General features: G+C 29.6%; 1 protein-coding gene across 4 annotated transcripts; it reads left to right on the top strand.

The window, feature by feature from the left end:
• On the top strand, positions 1–26,908 carry LOC143251930 (ras-related protein Rab-32-like). 4 transcript variants are annotated; one of them, XM_076503301.1, is made up of 11 exons: positions 1–134; positions 1,386–1,479; positions 6,031–6,191; positions 7,257–7,289; positions 8,578–8,674; positions 13,227–13,283; positions 16,486–16,518; positions 18,381–18,408; positions 19,094–19,168; positions 21,123–21,231; positions 22,865–26,908. In XM_076503301.1, the coding sequence occupies exons 3-11, from the start codon at positions 6,077–6,079 to the stop codon at positions 22,993–22,995; spliced, it is 678 nt and encodes a 225-aa protein (XP_076359416.1). In that variant the 5' UTR covers positions 1–134; positions 1,386–1,479; positions 6,031–6,076; the 3' UTR covers positions 22,996–26,908. The 4 variants fall into 4 exon arrangements, with proteins under 4 accessions (XP_076359416.1, XP_076359436.1, XP_076359427.1 ...); XM_076503321.1 differs by lacking the exon at positions 13,227–13,283 and having other exon boundaries at positions 22,865–25,545; XM_076503312.1 differs by lacking the exon at positions 16,486–16,518 and having other exon boundaries at positions 22,865–25,545.

Here is a 26,908-nt window from a genome sequence, read left to right as displayed (position 1 = left end):
TAAAGCCAGATTCTGGTATGAATCATTGTGGCTAACATGGGAATGTCAGCGTTCTTTGGCGGAAAATAAGTCAAGGTTACATCGACGTTAACAATACTTATGCTTTTAAGATTATGAACTAATACTGACAGCAGGTAAAAAAGTGTACTTATTTCTTTTTATGTATGTTTTTAATGTTAAAGTTACTATCCATTATTCTGAGAAATAATGACTGAGTATTTTACCTTAATTTATAAGTTTATACAATTACAGCTAGTAGTAGTACTAGAAATTAGTAACTAATAAACGTAGATTTATGGGTACAATAACACAACTACAGTTACAAGTTTAACTTATAAATTAAAATTACTACTCTGAAAACAATTAGCATAGTTGTTATCAATCATAAATTTGCATGTTTTGATTGTATTCAAGTTGCAATATAGTGATTTATTTTTATGGATTTCTGATGTCTTATTGTATTGGTGATTTTCAAACGACAACAAATTCATCTTAATATTGGGTAACTAAATTTAGGAGAAAGAGAAATTGTCAGTTTCACTAACCTAAGAATGTGAACATGTTAGGTATACGAAATATGATAAACTCACCTTGGAATATAAATGTCATTGTCAACCTTACATTTCAGAAAACAACTAGTAGAAGAATACTGATGGCATCTGCTTATCTAGAGGTTGTAATATCTATAATATAAACAGTGTATTTGGTATCTTTTCATTTTTGTATATTACAATAAAAATATTTGCAGTATCAATGCAAAGTAAAAGCATTTTGTGACAATTACAATATATTGGTCAAAAGAAAGGTCAAGATTGTCAACCGTGTCTGTGGTGAGATGAAGTTGCTACAGTAAGCAATGTGATTTGGAGTAGAACATTATGCCTGATGAAAGTTTGTATGGTTTTCTAACAATCAAAACTATTATTCATACTGTTGTTTTTCAGATGTTTCAAAAAGTTTTAGCCCAACATGGCCAGATGGTTAAGGCACTCAACTCATAATCCGAGGGTTGCGGGTTTGAATCCCCATCACACCAAACATGCCCACTCTTTCAACCATGGGAGGATTATAATATAATGGTCAATCCCACTATTTATTGATAAAAGAGTAGCTCAAGAATTGGTGGTGAGTGATGATGACTAGCTGCCTTCCCTCTAGCCTTGCACTGCTAAATTAGGGATGGCTAGTGCAGATAGCCCTCGTGTAGCTTTGTGCAAAATTCAAACCAAACCAGAAAGTTTTTTGAAGTACATATAATTGACTAGTGGTGAATTATTTGTCAGTCAGTTCAAATGGATGTTCTAGATATTATTGCAACTATATTATCCAAACTTTTGATGGGAAAGTGTTTTTATTCTTTATGTAAACATTATTTTTCATTCCAGTTTGTCAGTCTGGATCACACTAAGGTCATCACTTCTCAGACATATCTTGAGTACCAGTTCCTTTACAGCACGTCTAATCCTTTGCATGCATCAGGTATGTATATTATTATTGAAATAGAGCTAAGAATTTTATATGCAAAAATGGCTCGTTTGGGTTGAGAAAATATTTTACATAGAAGAGCGAACAACGTTTCGACTTTCTTCGGTCATCATCAGGTTCACATAGAAAGAGGTAACTGACCGGAAGCTGACCACATGTTTGAAAGGGGTTGTGTAACTGAGTGTCGGAATGTAGAGGGCATTAGCTGTATTTCAATAATAATATAGATACCTGATGCATGCAAAGGATTAGATGTGCTATAAAGGAACTGGTACTCAAAATATGTCTGAGAAGTGATGACCTTAGTGTGATCCAGACTGACAAACTGGTGAACCTGACGATGACCGAAGAAGGTCGAAACGTTGTTTGCTCTTCTGTGTAAAATATTTTCTCAACCCAAACGAGCCATTTTTTGCATATAAATTTCTCAACAAGTGGGTTTCTCGACATCACTGATTATTAGAGCTAAGAATTAGTCTTAAGAAGAGAGAGAGAAGGCATATAAGTAAAGTAATTTTAATTATATTTTTTAATTTTATTAAACTTTTTAATAATATTTGCACATTCATTTGTTTTGAGAGAATTAGTCTTTTATTTCTGTAGTTTTTATGATTTATTTCAAATTTTTTCAAAACATACTTTTGGGCAATGTATCTATTGGACTTTTACCTTAAAATTTTGGATATCCATCAATACAATGCCATTGGTAGCGCAATTGTTTCAAGAATAACTTATGTTGTATTTTGCTTCTAAGCTCTATATGTATATATATATATATGTGTGTGTGTGTATTTGTTTATATTATTTTCTTGATTTTTAACATTTATTCATTAGGATTTTACAGAGCAGCATAAACTGACAAAGAAATCCTGTTTTGTATTATTGCTGCCTTGAACTGAAGTGTAATTTTATATGTATACATATAATAGGTCATTTGGTTGGCTGATTTTTCTTAAAGATCTTTTTCTCCACCATTACATGGACAACTAGTTACCTTTAGGTCAAATCTGCTGTTAATACTAGTTTCTCCTTTAAGAGGCTACCAGAATGGATTGGCTCATTAAGGTGGGGAAGCTGTTTCTTGCACCTACACAAAATTAATCTAAATGTGTTTTTTCATTTACTTCATCAGTCAGGTCCTGCCTCTTCTCCTTTGTTTTGGGATATGGAACTTCTCATTTGCAGTTTTTCAGCTTCTCCCTCTCCAACTGCATGAGCAACCCTACATCATTCCCCTTTGTCTTGCCCATGTCACCTTTAGTGGGTATTACTCAACCAATGGAGCTTATTTAGATTTTCTCAGATGTTCCTATTACCCTGCTCTCCATTTACAGGCCTACTTTGATTGGTGGTTGCATCAGACCAATACTACCAATACTACCATTGGAATTCCTCTTCCACCTCCTTGACCAGATTATCATATTTCTTACAAATGCTTCCCTTTTGGGTTGAGGTCTACACCTCATCACTCAAGAGGTTGTTGAACTCTTGCAAAATTGTCCCTTCACATCAACATCTTGGAGTTGCTGATGGTTCATTGTGTTCTGCTTCAACTGCTGTTGGATGTGTTTGGGATGTTTGATGATGATCAACTCCAACAACTCTACAGTGTGTCTTGTACCACCAGGTAAGGGGAACCATGTTGAAACTCTCTACTTAGTCTACAGTCATCACCTCAGATTTTTAGTATATCATTCCAAGTGTCCTAAATCTGGTACAGACTTATCTTAGCTTGACCAGATTTTCCCAAAAGAGTGGTTTTTAGATTTGCAGGTACTTCAGGAGTTGTGTGCTAATTGGGATATTCTGTATGTGGATGCTTTTGCTCTTAGTCAAAACTGGAAAGCATGTACCATGTATACATATCTTCCTATTTGTCTTCTTTCCAAAGTCCTTTCTTTAATTCAGACCATTCCATGTCATGTACTCTAATAGCTTTGTTTTGATCTGCTGAGACATGGTTTCTACATTTGCACAGATTTTTAGTGATATCCCCCTTCCTTTACTTCTGTCTCCCATGCTTCTTCATCAGTTTCAATTAGGCTTGCATCATCTGTCCATTCCTGCCCTCTGGCTTAACAAATGGCTTTTGTTCAGTCCCTCTTCAGACAGTAAATGCTTTGCAGTTGTGTCCCTTAATTGATTGCACATCCTTCTTTCTCGGCATTCTTTCAGTATACATGATATACTTTCTGCTACTAGCCACTCCAATGGAGATATCATCCTTCACAACCTTTCTTCCTACAGTTGACTACATTTTTCACCTGGATCTTGAATAGGTGACTGTCACTTTCCTTAATTGCCATCTATCAAGCTACATTATCTTGTGCATTCGTATTTACTGAGTTTGCCTCTGTCTTCCAACACCTAGTGTTGTCTTTGTTATTTTGTTCATTTTCTCTTTTACATCCTTCCCACCCTCCTCACGTGTCTCTCCCAAATTGGAATCTCGTTCATAATGCTCTCACTCTTCCTCTGTGTACATTTTCCATGAAGTTCCTGTTACTCATCTCTTTATGATTGATGCAGTTATTCTGTGTTATTCTGCAATTCCAATGTTCTTATTTTCCCTTATCATTCATTTTTGCCCAAGACTTCTGCTGCTAGAAAGGGTAATTCCACTTTTTATGCCACTTTATTATTCTTCATTTCTTTTGTTTACATCTTCACAATGAGTGTAAATGTGAAGAAGGTGCAGGTTATGATAGGGTTGTGCCACACTCATATTGGTGGAGAACTGCTGCATAATCCTTTGTGTGGAAGTGCAGAATGGGAAGGCTAGTGATGAGCATTATAAAGTTGTGCCAACAGAGGGCATTACTAATAGAGTAAAACTATTTTGTGTATCAGAAATAAATTTTCAGTTTAGAAAATAATAATGTTTGTAAGTATATGTATCCTATTACTAGCTACACTTCCCTGTTTTGATGCCTAAAGTGACTTATCTACCAGTGTGCCAAGATCCTTTTCTTTTGACATGTTCTCATTTGTATTAAACACTGGCATATAACACATCACAAATGACTGGTCAAATACCACCCCAACTTCATAGTATATACCAATTTCACACTTAATAGCTAACTGAAATAACTTCTGCAAAATCAAGCTTGGCCAAAAAAGAGACAGAAAATTGCAGTTGAAGCAGTCAAATGCCAGTAAATTCCTTTGTGAGCCAATCTAAATTAAAATTATTCATGAAATGAATCTGTAAAGTAATCATAGAATAACTGTTGGTAAAATCAGTTAGATTAATAACTTCTAAGATATAGAAAAGCCAGTACAACCAAAGTATAACTTAATATTGTTGTTAGTCTATGTACTGAAAGTATAAAATAAAACTGAAAAAAAATTTGTTGACTTCTTAATTTAGAGTCTGTGTTGATTAAAGAGTTTTTTCTATTAAAAACTAGTGATATAACAGAAAATAGTTTAATTCAGAAATGATTTAGTTTTAAATTGAATTGATATTATTACTTTCATGATAAATTTTATGCACTTGGCTCTAGGCTAAGTGATCCCACATTACGTCTTTACTTTAGGTTTATTATACCAATACTCACTACACTTATAAGGTTTCACAGCACATACACACGTACCTTCATGGTCCTCTTGCACCTTCATCACAGAAATAATAAAAGGGCAGGCGGTTATTGAACTATTCTTTCTGGATAAATACATTTTCGCATTTATGACTTCTAATTTGAGAAATCAAGCATGATGTAAAATACACTGGCATTTTTGTAGGTCAGGTGTGACTCAGTTGCATTGTCTTGTTCCAACTGTAATAAAGGTAATTTGCTAAGTTTTTGTCTAACATATCAATTGATACAAGTTACTCTACAGAATCATGATATAGCTAAAAATGCTAAAAATTTAAAGTCTGGCAATTTTTAGTATTTTACCAATTTTGACCCTATCAGATAAGCACAGGTATTGATAAAAGGCCTCATCGGCATTGGATATGACAGATGTAATGTTTTCAGCAGATTATAACATATTTTCCATTACTTTCTTTCATATGTTTTAGAATGTACTAAGTTAATTGTCAATATCAACAATTTTTATGTTATACTTTTAATCCACATTCATGGATTAGTATTGCTGTTACCTGGAATAGCATTTTAAATTTGCTTTTGTGATTTGTTTTAACTAGTGACATGTATTAAGTTGTGATAATGTCAGTTTTAGGAAAGAGATTCCTAATTTTTTATTTCATTAAGTTGTTATGTTAGTGTATTTTTTAACTAGAGACATTTATTAAATTGCGATAAAAATGTTAGTTGTAGGAAAGAATTTACTAATTTCTAATTTTATTAATATAGTAGTGTATAAAATGCAAACTGCCAACAAGTATTCATATATGAAATGTAACTTTATATTTTTCCCTGTAGAATTAGGTATATCTATGTTACTTTGATTATCAGTTTCCCACATACTTATGAATGCATATCAAACGTTTTTCAAAGAGTTAATCGGTTTATGAAAACTAGGCTGATTTCTTTTAGATTTATACATGTTTATAAAAATTTAGTAATTTCTTTACAGGTTTTTGAATGTACTTGAAGTTCAATCCACATAAAGAATATAAGAGATGACTGCAGTAGTGCCATTTCAGGGAGAAAATAATACTTTGGAGAATTCAGTTTCTAATTACGAGACAGAGGAGCTACTTTTCAAGGTTCTTGTTATAGGAGATTTTGGTGTTGGTAGGTCCACTTGTAATTGCTGAATTTCTCCTCTGTAGCAAGAATTCTAATGAAAATTTATAATAAAACCTGAAATACTGAATACTGTTTTTTGTTATTATCTGAAGTTTTTAGAAGTTAATGCTCTCTCTTACATAAATTAAATTTTAGTATTAGTTTTAAACATAAACTTATAACTTATCTATTACCTATTTAAACTGTTAACTAAATGACATACATGTAACTAGCCATTGTTTAGGTATGTATGTATCAGTAGTTCTCAACCACCAGTTCATAATATAGATGGTAACTGAAAGACAAATAAATGTAACTAGCCATTGTTTATGTGTATATGTATCAGTAGTTCTCAGCCATCGGTTCATCATATAGGTGGAAAGAAATGTTTATTTTAAAATGTAGTTAATCAAGTATATTGTTTTGGAAAATAATGTACAAGTACTTAAAAAGTGAATATTGTATAAAGTGGTCCGTGAAATTTTGGTATTTTTAACTAGCAGGTTCTCAGTTAGAAATTGGTTTGTAACTGCTGATCTTGATTAATTTACATTGCTCTTTTTTAAGGTTATTTATATTATTTATACAGTGATAATGTTAGGACCAACAGTGAGAATTTTGATTTCAAAGTGTTTCAAAAGTTTGTTTCTAGGAAGATACTGGGCCTAACCATTTTTTGTTATGTCTGAAAGATCAAATATTTTGACTGTCATGGACCTTAAACTTTCAAAAAATTATGTAACTACACAGCAGAAAAACAGAGAAAAAAATTAAAATAAGGTTTAAAAAAATAAAATATGACATTTTATCTCTCTTAATGCCATGGAAGATCAGGATACTACATTTTTTTAAAACTTTATTTTATCTGGTGTATACTTTTATCCCTTTGATTTAAGTGTGAGATTTAAGGCAGACCAATTTTCTGTCATAACATTGTATGTTCCAGTATCAATAAAACTTTTTTGTATACTTGTAAATTGTTGTTTGCCTACTTGTTATTAAATATAACATTTAAAATGCTGAATGTTTAAATATTGAAATAACGTATGATATCTGTATTTATCCTTTCAGGAAAAACTGCAATTATTCGGAGGTACACGGAGGGTATGTGTAACTTACACTTTTATTTAGTTAATTTGAATAATATGTAGATATAGATTAGTAGAATTTTCTAATAATGGACATGTCATATATGTATATCACCAACATTATTTTTTGTAGTAAAAATGATCAGATTTAATATATTTTGATGATTCATGGCATTTACAATACAAGAATTATTCATATACAATTAAGCCTTTCTGAACCAGTGAAATGTCATTAACATCCCTTGATTTTTTTGAATGTTGGAAAATTCCCAAAAGTATTTTCAGAGACATATTTTAGACAAAGCATTAAGATTATTTCCTTTTTAATTAGTGGCTCTTTCATAGTCTAATATTAAGATTGAATGCTTATAACCCTAAAAATCAGGTTCTGAAACCCACAGTAGACAGAGCACAGACAGCTAAGTATGTAGCTTTGTGCTTAACAGCAAAAACAAAATTGTTTCCAATTGTTTGATGTTCATGAATATACTTCTTTTGATATTTTACATTGCTGATTGCAATAGTCATGTTGTCTGGCTATAAATCATAAGAAACATAAAAAATAAAAAAAAAATTTGCTTGTGGCCTTTAGAGCTTGACCTGCCACAACACCATTGACCAATCATACCTGCATATAAAATAATATACTGTATTACATGGTCATAGTAAGGTATTCTGTATACATATATCTGTAATGGTTTTCAAACAAGACTCAAAATGTGAGTGCATTTGATAGCTCTCAAGTTTTGGGTCTCACTTGAAAACCATTACAACTAACAGTGTGATCCTGTGTGCTAACTTTTTAATCAGAATTTATATACATATCTTAATACAGTCTAGTTACAAAAATGTATATGTAAACAACAATTTCTAAATAACATATTTCAATGTAAGTTCTCTCTCATTTCAAACAATAGTCATATGTGCTAAATGTTTCTTTTTTCCATCTTTGTAAATACTGTGTGTTATGAACAATAGTTCTAAAAATCAATATCATGTAATTTGTTGCAACAAACATCACAGAGTACAGCCATGCTATCTGTAGATAAATCTGTATTTGATGTTGCAGATTAACTTTCTTCACATTTTTATTTTCTGTCTAGAAGTAAGTATGTGGATAATGTTATTTTTTGTTAAAGATTAACAACTGTAACAAAGAAATTAGCATATTGCATTTCAAACTAAGATATGGCATTGAGATGTGTTTAAGTATTGGTTCTTTTAGATGGTATTACCAGTAAATGTTTATTTCAGATATTTCTGTACTAAAATAGAATAATGATTTTTATTATATTATTTTTCAGGTGTGTTTTCTCAATATTATAAAATTACTATTGGTGTAGATTTTGCTATAAAATCCATATTATGGGATGCCAAGACACACGTAACACTGCAACTGTGGTAAGCTATTAATTATTTCATTTTAATCAGCCTATATGAGAACTGAATACAATTAAACACTTAAGTTTCACACTGTGAGAGATTTTTGGATTATTTACTAAAAATAATGGAAACTCCATTCCATATAATGATAACAAAATGTTTTTTTTGTTGTTTTTTGTTTTTTGCCACAAGTTCTACAAAATAGGCTAATTAACACTGACTGATATGCCTGGGCTCATAGCAGACTTTAAAATTATAAAAAAATTTATTTACTTGCTAACTTCTATAGTGTGTACAGCTCTTTCTTGTCTTGCTAGTAATATGTTGAAATACAAACTCAACATTCACAAAATTGAACTAACACTGATTGAGCAAGTGATTAATCTGCCAATGTAACAAACTCACTAACACAATCAACAATCTTCCTGGTCCAATTCATTATTTTATATTGTTGAAATAATTCCCTACTATTTATTGAAACAAGTATTAGCCACACATTCATCATGTGATGTCAGAAACACTCTTTAACCACTTCCATACATGTCATGGGTCAAATGCTATGTCATTGAATTTGTTGAATCGCATTCAAAAATTTATTTAACTGCTATTTATGTCATTAAGTTTGATATCAAATTGTGTATTGTAATTTAGATATTCATATTATACATTTCTTAATTTAAAAATAAATATTTAAAAACACACCTAAACATTGATTTTTGTGTGTCACATGGTGTAAGAATGCAGCACTGGCTCAAATTACCAATATTGAAAAGCTAGAATATAAAATAAGAATCTTCTATCTTTTTCAATTTGTTGAGATATCTCTCATGTACTGAAATAAACACAGTGGTCCAACTCACCTATTTCCATTTTTGGAAATGGTTTTTGTATACACTTCTGTATATGATTTGTTAATAACCAATCAGAAGCTCAGAATATCCCCGTAATAGCCTTTTCAGCCATTTTCAAATACCTTGGCTTCCCTTCTTTCATTTGAGACAAACCTTTGTTGCTGGTAGTTTGAATCTTTAGCCTGTTTGAAATTTCACATTTTTAGACCCAAATACTTCTTTGTTAATAAACATGATAATTTGTAATGGATTTTTATTATATCAATATAGTAATTTATGATTTTTGGTTATTCAAATGTACATATATAACATATAAAAATGTCGTTTTGCATCCTCCAAATGCAAATTTCTTAATGCTTAGCAAGCTATGTCAAGCAGCAACAAAGTGCAAAGGTCATAACTAGAAGAGCTAATTGTTTTCTTTATTTACTGTTTTGTGTTTTAATAAAATTACATTTAAGAACTTGTTTGTAAATATTAATAATCTATATATATATATTTATAATGTATAATAATTGAAATGTTACTGTATTTTACAAAATACTAGTCCATTACAACAGCCAAAACTGGTCAATTTGTCAAAAGTGAAGGTTAGTATTATAGTAGTGGATACAGTAACATGAGTTTACCTGAGTTGCAAAATTGTATCTTCTGTGATATTAGCCAGCAAGGGCTGAAAGGTCAATATATTAATATGTATAAATGTTATTATATTTAAGCTAAATATTTTTGTTCTCAAGTTATAATCTAATCATTCTGTAAAGAAAATAGCATAATTTATATTTATTTCCTAACTTTTATGGTTGTTACAAGATCAGTGAAATCACTCAAATCTCTACAGAGATTTATTTGTTAGTTAAAATAACACAAAATATAAAGTTTTTCTTAAGAAACATTTGATAATTATCTGGAGGTTATAAAGATTTCACATGTGAAATTTGAAGTTTTTTTAATGCATAAAAGTATTTTTAAACTTAAAATGAAAATTAAAAACTGCACTTTTAGATTGTCAACATTCTGAACTAACCTGTGATGGAGAGGTTAATCAAAATATTTGTAAATTACTTGTAATGTAAAATAAATTATAATTTTTGAATGAATTATAATTTTTTCCACTTTATTATTTTACCTGAAAATTTTTAAGAAAAATGTTTTCAACTTTTCTTTCCCACTCTAAAAACCCTTTAATTATTTTGTGTCTATATAAGTGTGTTTAATCTTTCAAAACAAATGGTTCTGAATGTAATGGCTGCTATGCATCTTAGGCCAAAGTAATAATACAGTACTATGCAAAATTAAGACAAAGTCGAAAATTAGATTTCAGACTACTTTTAAAGAGTGATGGAAGGTAAATCACAAATGAAACAAAATTTTATCAATCTTCATGTTTATTACAACAGAAGCTTGGTGAAAATGTTGAGCTCAGTAAACCCTGTTTCCCTTTTGCTTTAATAACTGCAGACAGTATTTAAAGGATTGTTGCAACACATTCAGTCAAAGTGTCCTTTGGGATTTTACTCCAAATGTCTTTAATACACTTCCATAAAGTTTCATTGAAAGTAATTTTTTATTTGTTAAGTTTCTGATCTATCAAATATCAGATCTGCTCAATTGGATTGATCATGGCTCTGTGGGGGATGATGCTACATTTCAGTGACTCCAGCAATTTCTTTTGTTAAAAAATTACTGCATAAGTTAGATGAATGTTTGGGGTCATTATCTTCTTGGAAGTAGAATCATTTACCAATAATATTCAAATCAATGTGTGTACCATGATGGATCAGTATCTGGTGATACTTACACTGGTCCATTATTCCATCTACTTTGGAAGTATCTCCTGTCACGTCAGCACAAAACACCCTTAAGCCATCACACAGTCTCCCCTGTGTGTCATGATAAGTGCAATACATTGAGGTAAGTATCTTTCAACTTTATTCAGCCAGACATATAACCTACGCTTTGAACCAAAGATTTCAAACTTGGACTCTTTACGTCTATAACACCATTTTCCAATCATGAACAGTCTAGTTTTTGTACTCTTTATCAAATTTCATTCTATTGACAATATTTGGAGATTGAAATACATTTTTTAGCTGCTACATAACTAAATATTTCATTATTGTTAAGTCTTCTTGATACTGTAGATCTGGACACTTTTCTATTATTTTGTACATGGTTGTTTATCTCATGCTTGAGATCAGTGGTAGTCTTCCTTCTGTCCAGCAGGCTGCATTAAAAAGATTCTTAACATCAGTATCATTGACCTCAGGTGTTCTGCCTCTTCCTTTCTTATTTTCAGGTCTCATGATCTAGGGTGTACTTGACATTTTTTGAAGAGCATTTCAAGTCTACAGCAATTTGCCAGAGAGTCCAACCAGCATCATGTAAAGCTTTTATGTGAACTCTCTACTCTACTGACAGTTCTCCACACTTTTTGAGCCATGAAATGACAACAAAACTTAATATACAGTGTTAAAAAATGTTTTTATTAAGGTTTATTTATGGAGTGCTATTAAATTAGTTTCTTCTAGCATATACTGGTACTATATTCTAGCTCTTTGCTACTTTCTTTCTATACAGCTAAAGCACTGCATGGGGTACCATGACAGTTACTTCAGATCCTAAATTTGATCAGTGTGTTCATTCAAGCAGAATTCTTATGATATGCCATTGGTACAAGTATATGGGAATTCTAGTTTATTCAGTGTAAACATAGATCTGTGAAACATTACCATAGTGTTGACATTTACATTCTGTAATTTCAGGAAAGAATTAGCTCCACAAAATGGAAAGAATGTCAAAATATTTGCTTATCCTAACTTTTTTGTACAGTACTGTATATACAACTCGATTCTCGACTTTTTGTAAATAAGTGTTACATTTGTGTTCTTTTACAGTAATGAGTATGAAAGCTATATTTGTACAGCAGAATAACTGATACACATGCTAATCATGTTCACCATTTGAAAAAAACAGGTTCATGTACTTATCACATACAACAGTTGAAATAATGGTTACATGTGCTGGTCACGTACAACAGTTGAAATAATGGTTACATGTGCTTATCATGTACAACAGTTGAAATAATGGTTACATGTGCTGGTCACATACAACAGTTGAAATAATGGTTACACGTGCTAAACATGTTCAACAACTGAAAAAGTAGGTGTGCATACTATTCACCTTTATAGACAAACATAAGTGTTCATTATGTATAATAATATATGCATATTTGTGTAAAAGTTTACCTGTTCTATCTTATGATCAGTAAGTGTACTTATACTCATTGTTGCACATGACTTAGGATTTTTAATTCTTTATGAACTTTTAGAGTATCATTTTACAAGCTATTTATTAAAAATTAAATAATTTTTTTTACCCCAATTCTGTTGTCTGTCTTAAATCAGGTATGTTATTCTACTGGTTGCTTAATAAACAAATTATCATAACTGATAGGAAAATATAGTAATAGCATTATGCACAATGTCCAGAACTGAAGTTTGTATTTTTTATCTCTAAGATGCAAGGTTTAGAGACTTGAATTCCATCAGTCCATATTATCAAATATATTGAAAGACCCAAAACATGAGTGTTTTCAAATAGTTGATTATTCTTCTTCAGGAGAATATAAAATATATAGATTTTAAAACAGTCAGGCCTTGTTAACATACTTTAAAATCATGTACAGGAAATGCTTTCTTTTCTTTGACATCTTGTAGGGATATTGCAGGCCATGAGCGCTTTGGGTATATGACTCGTGTGTATTACAAGTATGCGTAAGTATATAAACTCTTTCACTCAGTTTCCTTTTGAAATACATTAATAACAAATGCCAGTTTTGGAGCAAATATTTCTTGCTTTAACTAGATTCACCTCTTCTTCTTTTCTTTTTTTTTTTTAAGGAAAGTGACAATTTTCAAATGTGTACAAAATGTGTTTGGAGGGAAGAGCACATGTATATTTTTTTAAAATGTCAATCACTATTAATTCATAACCTCTTTTCTGCATCCTGGTATAATTATTAATGTTTAATAATATATTTGTTTTGAAACTTTGCTATTTTAAAAGATATGCTTCCAGAAGAATATCTGAGGGAGAGAGTCATGACAAAGTGTACATTTTATACAGTCATGAAAATGACAGAAATTGAAGTAGGCCTTACAGTAATAATTACAGTGTAATATACATCCAGAATAAATTTTAAAATGCAAGGGATAATGTTAATCAACCATTTTGTAGATGAAATCCAACCAACAATCTTTCTTTATATATTATTCTATAATAACATCTTAACAACTCTCCCTACTTCTTAACTTGACAAGGAAAGCATGCAACATGTACATTGTTCCCATTCATCTTCTGCACATGACACCTAGTGCACGTGCTGTGAAAATTCTGCACGTCTAGTTTCAATCATATCATGAGAAAACTGCTGTAGTGCAAAAAACACATAATATGCAAATGGTAAAATAATAATTATAAATGTAAAATAAATTTCATTGTATATATTATTACAGTGCCAGATACAAGGGTGAAGCTCTGAAGCTTTGAATCATGCCCTATTATCACAGTGGCAGACACAGGGGTGAAACTCTGAAGGTTTGAATCCTGCCCTATTATCACAGTGGCAGACACAGGGGTGAAGCTCTGAGGGTTTTGAACCCTGCCCTTTTCAATGCAAAGTGCTCTCAATATGCAACATATTTTTCATAATTTTTGGATTTTGTAAAATCTGAGAAAGTGATCATAATTAAAAACATGTTATGTAATTTTGTTACATTATTTTCTCTTTGTGAGGAAATCCTACACCTAAACTAGAGTCAAATTGAAACTGTAAAGATACTGGAAACTATAAACCCTGTTTCTCAAAGGTGTCACAAAAATCACTCATGTTCATTATGTTCTCTTATTTTTATGCCTTGCCTTACACTGAACATCTTGCTTTCACAACTTGACATAACTTCTCTCTGACGTTTACTGTTTTTTTATTTGTAACCAATAAAAGACAAAGATTTCACTGAACTAACAGCTGTAGAGTCTAAAAGTGTGGGATGGTTGAATAATAATTTTGACATTTGAACTTCAATTCCTTCAAATCTCACTGTTGGTACTCGGTTTGACTAGGTATGGAAGTCATTTTAAGCTATTTCTATTATTAGAAAGCTAGATTATATATATATAGATATGTGTGTGTGTGTGTGTTTCATTTTCTAAATTGAATAAAATAATTTCTGAGGCCACATTATTCATAAGTAATGTTCTGTTATCATCTGCAGCCATTCTAGACAGAAAAGGGATAATTTAGATTTATTTCATCTTTTTTATGGTGGTTGCAACATCAATAAACTTCTAACTAAGCTTGTGTAAAAGACACATAAAAGATTTTCTGTAACATAATTTTATTAAAAATATTTAAAACAAAATGAGCTTGATACATTTCTCTTCCACACTATATTTAATATTAAACATTTGATGAAGTAATTTTCACATACTTAGGTAAATTATGGTGCTTTTTTGTGTATTTTGATAAGTTTGGGCAGTATTTCAGGATACTTCAATGTATTTCTGCATAAAGATGGACCCCAGCTCGGTTGTTTGCATTAAGACCACACACTTATTGAATAGACAATGTTGTAAAATATTTTATTATTTCAAAGTCTCTGTTGAACCATTTTACTTCAGATATTTATTTAGAACAAGATTTAAACCAAGACATGCATGAGGAATACAATGGGTGAAGTGGGACATACTGCTTTATACTTGATAAATATACATTATGAACATCAGTAAAATATTAATAATGTATTGAGAGAATGTTTTATGAGAAACAATAGGCATAATTATGACTATAATTTGATTAAATCGTTGTATTTATATTGCCAGGAACAGTCTTCAAAGTTGAAGTGATTTTCAGTGGGTCTTTTACTTTTTCAGTAAAATTCAATATAAATTTAATTGCTTATTAATTTTTCCAGGCAAATGGAACTTTTATATATTTGAATAATAATGGAATTAATGTTAATGTTATTTTGTTCATTTCATTTTGAATAATGATTTTGTTTACAGTTTTGCACACTAATTGTGAAATTATTTGTTTTTGTAGCCTTTTGTATACATCTGATATGTGTTATGTTTTTAAGCTTCAATTTGTTTGTAGACAGCATTTTGAAATGCTTATTGGCTTATCACCAAGTGTATGATAAATATGAATATACTGATGAATGTTTCAAAATTATTCTTGTACCCACATAAAATTATATAAAAATTATGTTACTTTGAAGACATTTCAGTATATTATACCTAAAATTACCAAGCACAACTCCCAAAAATTGAGCGTTTAGTAAAATAAGTGGAAATTTAAAGGAAAGCATGTTATGAAAACCTATATTTTCAACATTGACTATTAAATGAACAGCACATTTCCTCTCAAACATTCCTGTTACTGTTTCATGTTAAGTCACAAATATATTATTACTCTTATATGCATGCATTTTCACAGGCTGAACCCAACCCTTCAAAAATTTTTGTATCTGTGTTTGGTTATTTCCATGTTTTTATTTTTCTGACCAGTCATGCAGCGTGCAACTTGCATGCTCTGACTACATTTCACTGGAATATGTCATATCTCACACTAATGAGAAAAACTTAAAATTTGGTTTTGTAATATGGATAAATCAGCTTTGCTCTTTACTACAGTAGTAATCTTAATATTTTATTAATAAATAAAAGTAATTGAAGTAGAAGACATGATTTACCATGTAAACCAATAATTACTCAAATTATATATAATTAGCTTACATCTTATTGCTAACCTGCTGCCATCAGTGGGGAAGTCCTAAGAAGAACTGTGTTTATGGTGGTAGTAGCCAGCAATTGATCATTGGTCTTTTGTATTTTGTCATTTTGTGATCTGATTTCATAAATTTATAAAACAAGAATTGTCCAATAAAGTTTATATTCCTTCTTTTGGTCTTGTAGGACTGCTGCTATCATTGTTTATGATTTGTCAAGGTAAGATTGAGTTTTCAAAATAGGCTGCTACAGCTTTCTAGTTCTTATTTCTTGAACTGAGTTATTGTTGGACACAAGTAATATAATTCAAAGTAAAATAAACAAATCTTTACTTCATATTTAATTCTAGTCATAGTAGACTCAAATAGCTATTTACTGAGGTTCAGCCAGTCAGTAAACTTGAAATAATTTTTAGCATATATTACAATTGCAATAATTTATCAGTTATACATGTAAAACCTTGTGTGTTCTTATAAGCTTTGAAAACGTAATTTAAAATTAACATGTTAAACATCAGTACAAATAGCTATTCTGTAGATATTTGTAACTTACACAAACAAGATCAAAATTTCATAATTACATATGTCATACACCACTACCTTTTACTAACATAAACAACATACTAATATTTACCTCAGCACATTGCCATAATTATTTTCCTCCTCAGTGACTGAACAGTAATCTAAAGGTTTATAACGTTGAAACTGGCTTTTGATACTTGGGGCTAGCACAGCATAGATAACTTAGCAACAGACAAACATAATTCTTTTTTATTTTGGCATATTTTAAGTTTATTATATTTTTATCTAGTGTACATATGCAACTGTTATTCAGTGAATAGCTTTGTATGTATATTTCAGTTATTTAGCTCTTAGCCAAAATCTGGTAAGTGGTAAACCAACTAGCTAGGAAATTATGAGTTTGGATTATTCAAATATGTTTGTTTTTGTACTTATATGTCCTCTGAATCCTCTTAGGCTTTTGCAATTGGAGCTACGAACTCTGGTTTAATCAACTAGGAATATTTGGAGATGTGTTGAGAAAAAGTTATATTTCTTTTATAATGCACAAATTTCATAGCTTCAGTGATTGCTAAATATAGATCAGTTAGTGAAGATGGCCACTATGGGTATTGATTGGATTTCTCCAGTTTTTTCTTTCATTACATGGGGTATACATAGAGTCAATGTACTTTCAATCATCAGCATACTTCGGGCAAAAACAGAAACACTGTTTATATTTATAACTGGTCAAACATTAATTCTGCAATTGTACTTCTTTTTAAATCTTCTTATTGTAAATGGAGATATGTACATAGCAATAGAGAACCTTTCAACCAACCTAGGTAGATTTCTGCATACATAGCTACAAACCCCAGTAAAGATATAGACATGGTTAAAATGAAACAGTGACTCTTCTTTATAAATGAATCATATAAATGATTTGTTAACTTTCATGAACTTCTCACCATGTGTCACATGGATACATCTATTAGTAACATGAAATAAATATGCATATAATATTTCAAATAAAGTTTTCTGTTCTTTGCTAGTTAATTAGACATTTTGGTTATACATTGTTATATCTTTTGAAATGTGGTAGTTTTAGTTGTGGACTTTGTAACAAAAACATCTTTAGTGAAAAGAATCGCACACAAATATGATTCATTTGTAATTTGAATAATGACCAACATTTGTAGAGGAAAGGTGTTTCAATTTTTTTATTAATGTAACTTTTCCATTTGATGTCTATTAGCTTTAAAGTTCTCTCTCTTCTGTATATAAATTCATTGCAATTATTTTTCATTTTTTATAACAAATACTTAGTGATTATATTTCAACAAAAATTGCATTTTGGAAATTTATCTTAAATATCTTTGTCATTAAATGTCCAGTTATGAAAAAGTAAACTGACAGTGGGAGTAGATCATTTCAACTCAGGATGTAAATTTGGTTCTCCAGATTTTAAACTGTTTAAAAGCTCAGCAGTTCTTGCATTTAAAGATTTTGTGTCCATAATTTGTTATTGGTATTATTGGCTTGTGTAAATAATCAAATATCCATTTTTTTATTTCTTGGCAGGCCAACAACTTTAGAATCAGTTGTTAAGGTGAGTAATTTTATGACTTGTATATATATTTATATGTATGATTAACTTGTGTTAAGAGAAGCAGTTTTAAACATAGCACATGCCCAACATTCTAACTACATTTATGCATAAACCAAATGTTAATACTTTTACTAACATGTTATTGTTTTAGCTCTGTTAATTCACATCCATTACTATGTAAGTTTAATCTTTTATTTCTTTGTTTTTATTATTAAATAATCTTACCATTGTTTTATAATATGAAAAGCATATTTTCAGCTCATTTTATGTAAATACATTATATCTTACAATAATATCAGCATTCTTAATTCTCTGTGTCACAACTAGGAGAAATAAAAAAGGTAAATTTTTACTCAATTTAAATTTTAAGTTTTTGCTTTCTGAATAATTTGTGAACAAAACTTACCTCTTAAGCTTTTTTAGGGTTAAGTAACATTACCCTACAAGCCTATAGGCATAAAACCCTTAATTTTTGGTAGACTATTGGGGTGGTTTAGGTTTCTTAGTGTAATCTACTATTCATTTAATTGTAATTTTTCATACACTTTTCTCATAAGAGTTAGTTAATGAACATTAGATTAGCAGGAAAGTAAAAACACACAACTGCATAGCATGGACTTCATTATACATTAGAGAAAAAAATAAATGGTGTGCTATTTTGTGTAATATTGGTTTATTTTTTCAGTGGCAGAAAGATGTTACTGATAAAGTTACCTTGCAGAATGGACAACCAATTCCAATAATACTGTTGGCAAACAAGGTAAATTTCAGACCATAACATGTACACTCATAACGTAATGTAAAACTTCATTTTATGCACTTAATAAAAGTTATTTAATTTTTAGACATTCATAGAATTAAAGTGTTTTACAATGTTAATTACCATTCCATTTTGATTAACTCTGTAGCATCCAGCTGAGTCCACCTTGTCCCATGAACAAAATTGAACACTGAAGTTTGAATTAAAAGTTTTCTAGCATAAACTTCTACACATATTTTAAAACTCTGCAGTAATACAATTAATTCAATAAAGGGTTTTATTTGTTTAATTTTATACAGTTTTATAAAATATTTAATTTTAATTTTGGTTGATTCCAGCAAACTCCAAACTAAAACGTTAGTGTTTGTGAATTTCTTTAAATTGTTCTCAACATATAAGGCACTCATTATCTCTGGAAGAAAAGTTAAAACTGTTTTGAACAAAATATTGTCAATTTGAAACTTGTAACTTTATTATAAGTTTTATTGAATTTAGCTACTGACTGTTTATTAGTTTGATTTTCATGATGTGGTGTAATTTCCTGTATTTTATCTTTGACAAGTCATAGGTTAGTGATCTAAATATGTAATAAAAGCTTAGCCTGGTGATGTTTCTAGAAAATAAAATTGTGAATTCCACCACTAATGATAATATGGCAGTATAATAGGAAAAGTAAATTTTTTATGTAGTAAGATGAAGTAGGCTTAGTTAGGTCATATTACACTAAACCATATTAAATTTTGTTACATTCTCAATGTTGCTGTTTGTTAGGCCATGTTCACATTAGGGTTTATCAAATTAAGTAACTGTTTTAATAGATAAATAATAATTACTGAGACAAAAATTTTAAAAGCGTGTATAACTGAGTATGAAATTGGTTTAAAACTTATTGCTTATATTAATTAACATTCTGACTAACAGTTATAAATGTTTACTTGCTTACAATTTTCAGTGGTAAAAATTTATTTATATTGAATGCTAGTGACCATAGATACAGTGAACTGTGTGTATTGTTTTTTAGACTAAAATTATCAGATTTAAACTTTTATAAAATAAAAAACTATATTGGAAATTTTAACTGGATTGTAAAAAATAAATATCAGTAACTGAAGCTACAATAGCATTAAGGTCTTTCAAAGATACATATTCATAGAAATCTCTTTATTTGCAGCAGCTATATAATCTTTAGAAAGTAATTCTGAAATTTCAAAATATTTCATCTAGTAGTACTAGATTTATTTTTTTGTTTTGTTTTTGTGCCAAACAAATACACATTATTCAGATGCATTGCATCTATGTACTGTGTCACTTAAAAGTTAATCTCTTGTCTTTAAACCTAATTTACTTTAAACCACTTCTCACAAGATGTTTTCACGTTGTGTTCAACAGCTATAGAAAACTTGAGTTGTCACTCAGGGTACAGTTTAAGTGAAAACTGTAGTGGGAAAGTTTGATCAAGTATCTGATATATAATTAAGAATTTAATAGTATAGAAAGATTGTCTTTTCTTTATGTAAAGAAACACCAACTTATGAGTTACATTTTCTTTACATAAATGTAAAGTTGTGACTTGGTGTAAATGATCTATATTTTTCTTTTTTCATTACCAAATTTGATTAAAGTAAGTGCTGATTTGCCCTAATGCAAACTAAAACCTTTGCTGATTTATTCATAAGCTTTTAATATATATACAAACATAAATCATTTCACACATTTCGAACCAAATGTTTATCATTTTTAGAAATTAAAATCTGATAAAAATGTAGATGTTTTTATTTCAAATATGAACAGGATTAGAAATTTTGTGGCATTATATAACATTACACACTCAGTAATAAACCTCACATAAATACCTTAACATTTGTTTAATGTTGTTAATAAATGTGATATTTTGTTAAAAGTATTTAAATATGCTTTACTGTCAACACAATTTTTTTTATTTTTTTTTCTCTAGTGTGATATTGAAGGTATTTCAATCAACTGTGAAGTGTTAACAGAATTTTGTAAACAGCATGACATCTTAGCTTGGTTTTTTACTTCAGCTAAAGAAAATATTCATATTGGTAAGTAGTATGTTATTTAATGATCATTTGTTTAATTTTTGAACAAATGTAGTCAGTAACGTATCTTTACAGTGTTGAAAAAAATATTTGTGTCTATACATCAGAAAACTGACTTATGGATTTAAGCAAATAGTTTATGAGAAGTTACAATGATTTTGTGTAAACTTCTTTCGTATTTTAATGGTGTCTAATTTAGGATAATTTTTCCAAATATTGTGGTATAAATTGGCTTTCTTGGAAATGAAAAAAATCCATTTGACATAGCCAGGGGCATAGATTTTTTTACATCCAATGAGGGGGATGATTTTTGCAACCACTTATGTGGACTGTTCAATTTGCAAATTGGTAATCTCTGATTACGTGAACCTGAAAGCTGTAAACATGCAGTCACAGAGTAATCTTGTTGCCAAGATACTTACATGTATACCTAGGCCTACTGACTGATACTTACAAACTATCGCTTAGATCGAAAATCTCAGAAGCATGCCTATAATAAAGATGTACATTTCGGCTCCTGAAAAAGCCTATATCTAGGCCTAATTATGCAATTCGATTGGTAAGACATGAGAATCACAAGAACAAACACACAATTTGTAGGCCTGTGATGCAATAAAACAATTCAACAGACCAAACTGTAGGGGGATGATTGTAAGCACCATACCCCCCCCACACACACACACACACCTAAAATGAAGGGCGATGTATACCCTCCATCCCCCCAGGATCTATGCCCCTGGACATAGCATAATTGTGTGAATTAGTTTATAGCATAGCTTTTATACCTTTTTTCTTGTGTATTTCATGATATTCAAAATTGGTAATAAAACAAATTTAGATTTTTAGAATGTGTGAATAATATTTGCTGATTACTACATTTGTTTAAGAGAGATTCTGGCAGCTGGAATGGAGCTATTGTTAAATGTTTTAGAAATGTATTTGACAAGAGCTTTAAGCTAGATGACATTTGATCTCTATAATGAGGCTTTCATAAAGGTTGAAAGATATTCAGTTTTCTAAACTTATGGAAACTCAGTCCATAACAATAGGGAGCTAATTGACTGATTACGTTTTAACAGGTTTGGTTTGAATTTATAATTGTTAAACACAATAACAAATATCATACAGACATTGAAACATCTCAGATTTACTTCAGTGTCTATTCCAATATTTATTAATACTTTCTGCCTATAACATGAAAATATTAACTGAAATGAATAATCCCTCTTCTTGTTTTTTTAGGTCATGTGTGTGTGTGTATATATATATATATATATATATTAATTTAAAACCAATTTAGAAAGCTTCACAGAATAACATATAATTGTTTAGATATCTTGTAACATAATTTTTAGACATTACTTTACAGTTTTTATGTTTATTATTTCAGCTGATGAAATTAGTGTCCTGTTTCTTTATTACCAGTTGCTATTATAATTTTTTCAATCCATTGGGTCACAATATATCTGAGAAAGTGTTATTTGAAACAAAAATGACTTAATTACTAAATGAAAACTACTATTTTTATTCACACTGACCACAGTCCCAAACACTATCCAAAATGATCTGTTAGTTTTGATCAAGCTTTAACAAAATATTGTATATGTTAGTTATTAAAAGCTGACAACTATTACAGATGAAGCCATTGAATATCTTGTTGAGAAAATCATCTACCAAAGATCTGATTTCAATCATCCAAAGGGACACAATCATATCAGCCTCACTCATAAACCCAGTTATAAAAAGGTGAAATGTTGTGGAACATGAGCATCATCTTAAACAGACCTTGTATGTAGTTGGCTATAATGACTGATTGCTGTATGATGTTAACAGCAAATTTACAGAGCTGGTGATAGTCATGCTTAGGTCCTAGAATGAATTTTAATTGGTTGCAAGGCTTTCAGGTAGAAAATGGATTATAAGTTTAGGTTTGAGAGAATGGTAAATTAAGAGAATTAATGTTAGTGACTAAGGGCTAAGTTTGTACATCTTGACAAAGATTGGGGGAAAAAATGTGATAATGTTGTGATAATTATTACATTCAGTCTGTATTAATTGACATTATTCTGTATTATGAAATTTGGGTTGGATATTCAGTTAGCTGATTTAAATGTGTTGTTATACTGTCTGGTAACTTTTGAGTTGGCTCATTGTAATACCATATTATAGAAATTTACATGTATGTTTAGATATACATTTCATTTTTGTTCAGCCTCTTACTTATGGTAAAAAATCATTTTATTTTGGTTTAAGTGCTTCATTTTTATTCACTTTTAAAACAAGAATTTGAGTAAATATTATTTATGAAAATTTTTAAGTGTTCCAAATCAAAAGTAGAAAAGATAGAATGCATATGTTAATGCATAAACACTTAATTTTCAGAAAATTTTTCAAGGTAACAAATTAATAAGGCTATTATTATAGAAAAAAGTTAGTTTTTTTTTATTATAAAGGGGAAAATGTTTTGGTATTTTTATCATCAATGTGTTTGAAAATTGATAATGATTACTCTTCAACAACTTGGAAGATAATTGTGTGTTCTGTCATGTTCTTTGGTCTTAGTACAAAGGTTGTAGGTTTCCTTCCAGTATATGTTTCTAGAATGATCATTTTCTATTTCATGATCACAAGTATTTGTAAATAGGTTTCTTATGTAATGGTAAAAAATTGCTGAGTTACTTAAAAGTTTTCCATGAATAAAAACATGGCTTTTTCACACTGTATATATACACACTGAAGTTGATATCTCTTTATCAGAATGTTCATTGAGAGGTTGTATTCTACTTTGATATTTTAAAGTGCTATAAAACAGTGCTGGCACTGATAAAGTATTTTATTATTCAAGTTGTTTTTAAAGAAGTGTCATCATGCTAAAGTTGTAAACACAATTCTTACACCTTATCTGAAGAAATTATTTTGTTATTCGCACGATTTTTGTTGGTTTAAATGTGTAAAGCTATTATTTGTTATTTTTATGAAAACGTTGTATTTTTATTTTCTGTTTTGACTTTGAAGTAGTACATAGAACCACAGAATTTTAGTGTGCCTTTTGAAAATGGATGGAAGACCTAATGCATGCTGGCATGTTGAAGGGTCTGGTGTTAAAATGTGTTCAACAATATTCCTCAGATTTTTATTTTATTCTTTTATTAAAAACAAAAGTCTAGCATAATTCTTTTGTTGCTTTCATCTAAGTACAAATAGCTGGCAATCAATTAAATAATATTTCTGTTCATCCTGACTAGTAATTATACACTGTGGAATACTCCCAGATTATCATATGGTTTACTTAACCTTGTGTTTTCAATTTTATCATGATGTTGTCAAGTTATTTTTTATTTAATGCTTGAAAGATTGATACTAACAAGGAAAGCTTGTTAATTGTTTTTAATTCTGGAAATATAAACTATGCTTGTGGAATTTTTTTGTACTTTAAAGATACAGTTGCTTTTTTCATGTTTAAGTTTTACCAGAATATCTCAGTTTAGAAATCTTGTATTTCTGTTTTCCTGAGTTACAAACATCAGCAACTTGATTATTAAAATAAATTCTAAGTATTCATTATTGAAATAAAGGGAAATACATTATAGTATGTCAAGCACACTATATTAATTTATTTAGTGCTAATGATTCATTTTGTCCTAAATGGCTAATTAGTTTCTCTTATGCTTGCACAGTTAGTATTATTTTGTGAGCATTTATCAAAATTTAATAACACTACATTGTTGAAGGACATATATACAATCTTATTTTTTATTTATTTTTAGAATAAAATAATTTTTGAAACATAACATCTTATGTAGATTAATTATTTTTAGCAATATTTTTCCATAATTTAGGTATATCGTGTTAGTTATTCAGGAAATTTGTAAGCAACCTGTTTTTAATGTTTCATTTATGGATTTCTTTGAAAAGAGAAAAAATTTAATTCATCTATTGTCACGCTTAGAAGATAAAAAAAAGTTTTCAAAAATTCTCTTCTCAATTCAAAAGTTAAAAGTTTAAAACGTAGCAATGTAATCAAATTTTATTTGTGCTGATCAACAAATAATGCTTCCAGTTCATCAGTCATCAGTAAATTTACAGCTCTCATCATTCTAATTAAATTCACCTCAGTCTGTTTATCAGCAGATTCTTATATATGAAAAATGTGCTCATTGTTGGCCTTGTTTCTAAGTGTGTGTTATTATCTATTTGTAATGATATAAATGACATCTCTTTCTATCACACATTTTTTTTTAAATATGTAATTGATAACAGAATTATACAACTATTTAATTGTAAAGGATTTTTAGAAATAAAAGTGGTTGTTTTTACCAGTATTACTTAAATTGCATTGATTTCACATGTATATTTATTTCACCATTTTGTTTTATTACATACAAATATCTTTGACCTTTTTAACTATTAATCATTGAATATTGTTTGCTTAGTATAACATGCAACCTCTGTACTATTTGTGTTTCTGTGTAATCAAAAGTTTTAAAATGTTTGAATATATGTTAATGATAAATGTTCATTGAAACATTATAATATTCTACTATTGTCAAGTGCATTTTCTTATATCATTTGTGTCTCTTCTGTTTTTAATTCTTACTTGATTTTTTCAGTTTGTGTTTGCTCTGCCTGAAGTTGAAACTTTCTTGTTTCTTGTACTTAAAAACAGAAATTATTGACTTTATACAAAATAACCTACTATTAGTGACTTTACTCCTCTGCTGAATGTTTCCCAAACATTGTACTTTCATTTTACCTTGTTTTATAATCTGTTTTGACCAGATATTTTTAACCATAATGGCTTTACAATATAAATAACATTAGATTATTGTAAACCACCATTGTTTTTAATCTATTTTGACTATTTTTTTAGGTTACAGTAGACTATCTGTTCAGTTTGTTTCAATATGATTGGAGAACAGCTGCACAAGGTTGACAGGTCATCCTTTGCAAATGGTCTCTCTCTTTGTGATATTAGTATAGGATAAGGACATGAGATTCTTTAGCTGTTTCATAATATTCACATAAAACATGTGACAGACATGTGTATTCTTAAAAAAACCTTCTATTTTTATTAGTTTGAAGCTGTAGTGAGATTGATGGTACTTAAATGTTTTTAAAGAAAAACTACATACTGACATGTTCAATCAGCTCTATACCTAAAATTCACCTACACAATTACCCTAGAAATTTAATAATGTCAATTAGCTTATTTTTTGGTTCTGTGCCAAGCAGTGAAGTACAATACAGCCCATTATATACGTTATTCTGTCCTGAAGTGTTTTTCATTATTTATACTTTAGCCAAACAGGAAATAGTTGAAGCATAATACTTTTACGTATGAAAATCAAACTGAAAAAAAATATATATACTTAAGGAAGTATGGAGTAGGTTTGAAATTGTTTTGAACTAGATTTATATAGGTTATATATTGATTTATTGGAACTATATATATAATGATTTGAACTCTTCATTTATGTATAGTGATAACATTATTTTTAAAGTAAAAATCAACATATGGTAAGGACTGATATAAAACATAACATTCCTGTCTGTACCATTTTCTTTCTTTAAGATTTTTCAAAGTAACTTGACATATGCATTTCCGTCCTGTTTGTTGAAAAGCACTATATTATATGTGTAATGACATTTTGTACAAGAATAAAAGTAGCATTAGAAAACA

This window comes from Tachypleus tridentatus, chromosome 1 (assembly GCF_004210375.1).
Source record: "Tachypleus tridentatus isolate NWPU-2018 chromosome 1, ASM421037v1, whole genome shotgun sequence".
In the NCBI taxonomy this organism is placed as follows: domain Eukaryota; kingdom Metazoa; phylum Arthropoda; class Merostomata; order Xiphosura; family Limulidae; genus Tachypleus; species Tachypleus tridentatus.
Note: the sequence above shows the minus strand (reverse complement) of the source record. Positions and strands in the feature narration are given on the sequence as shown.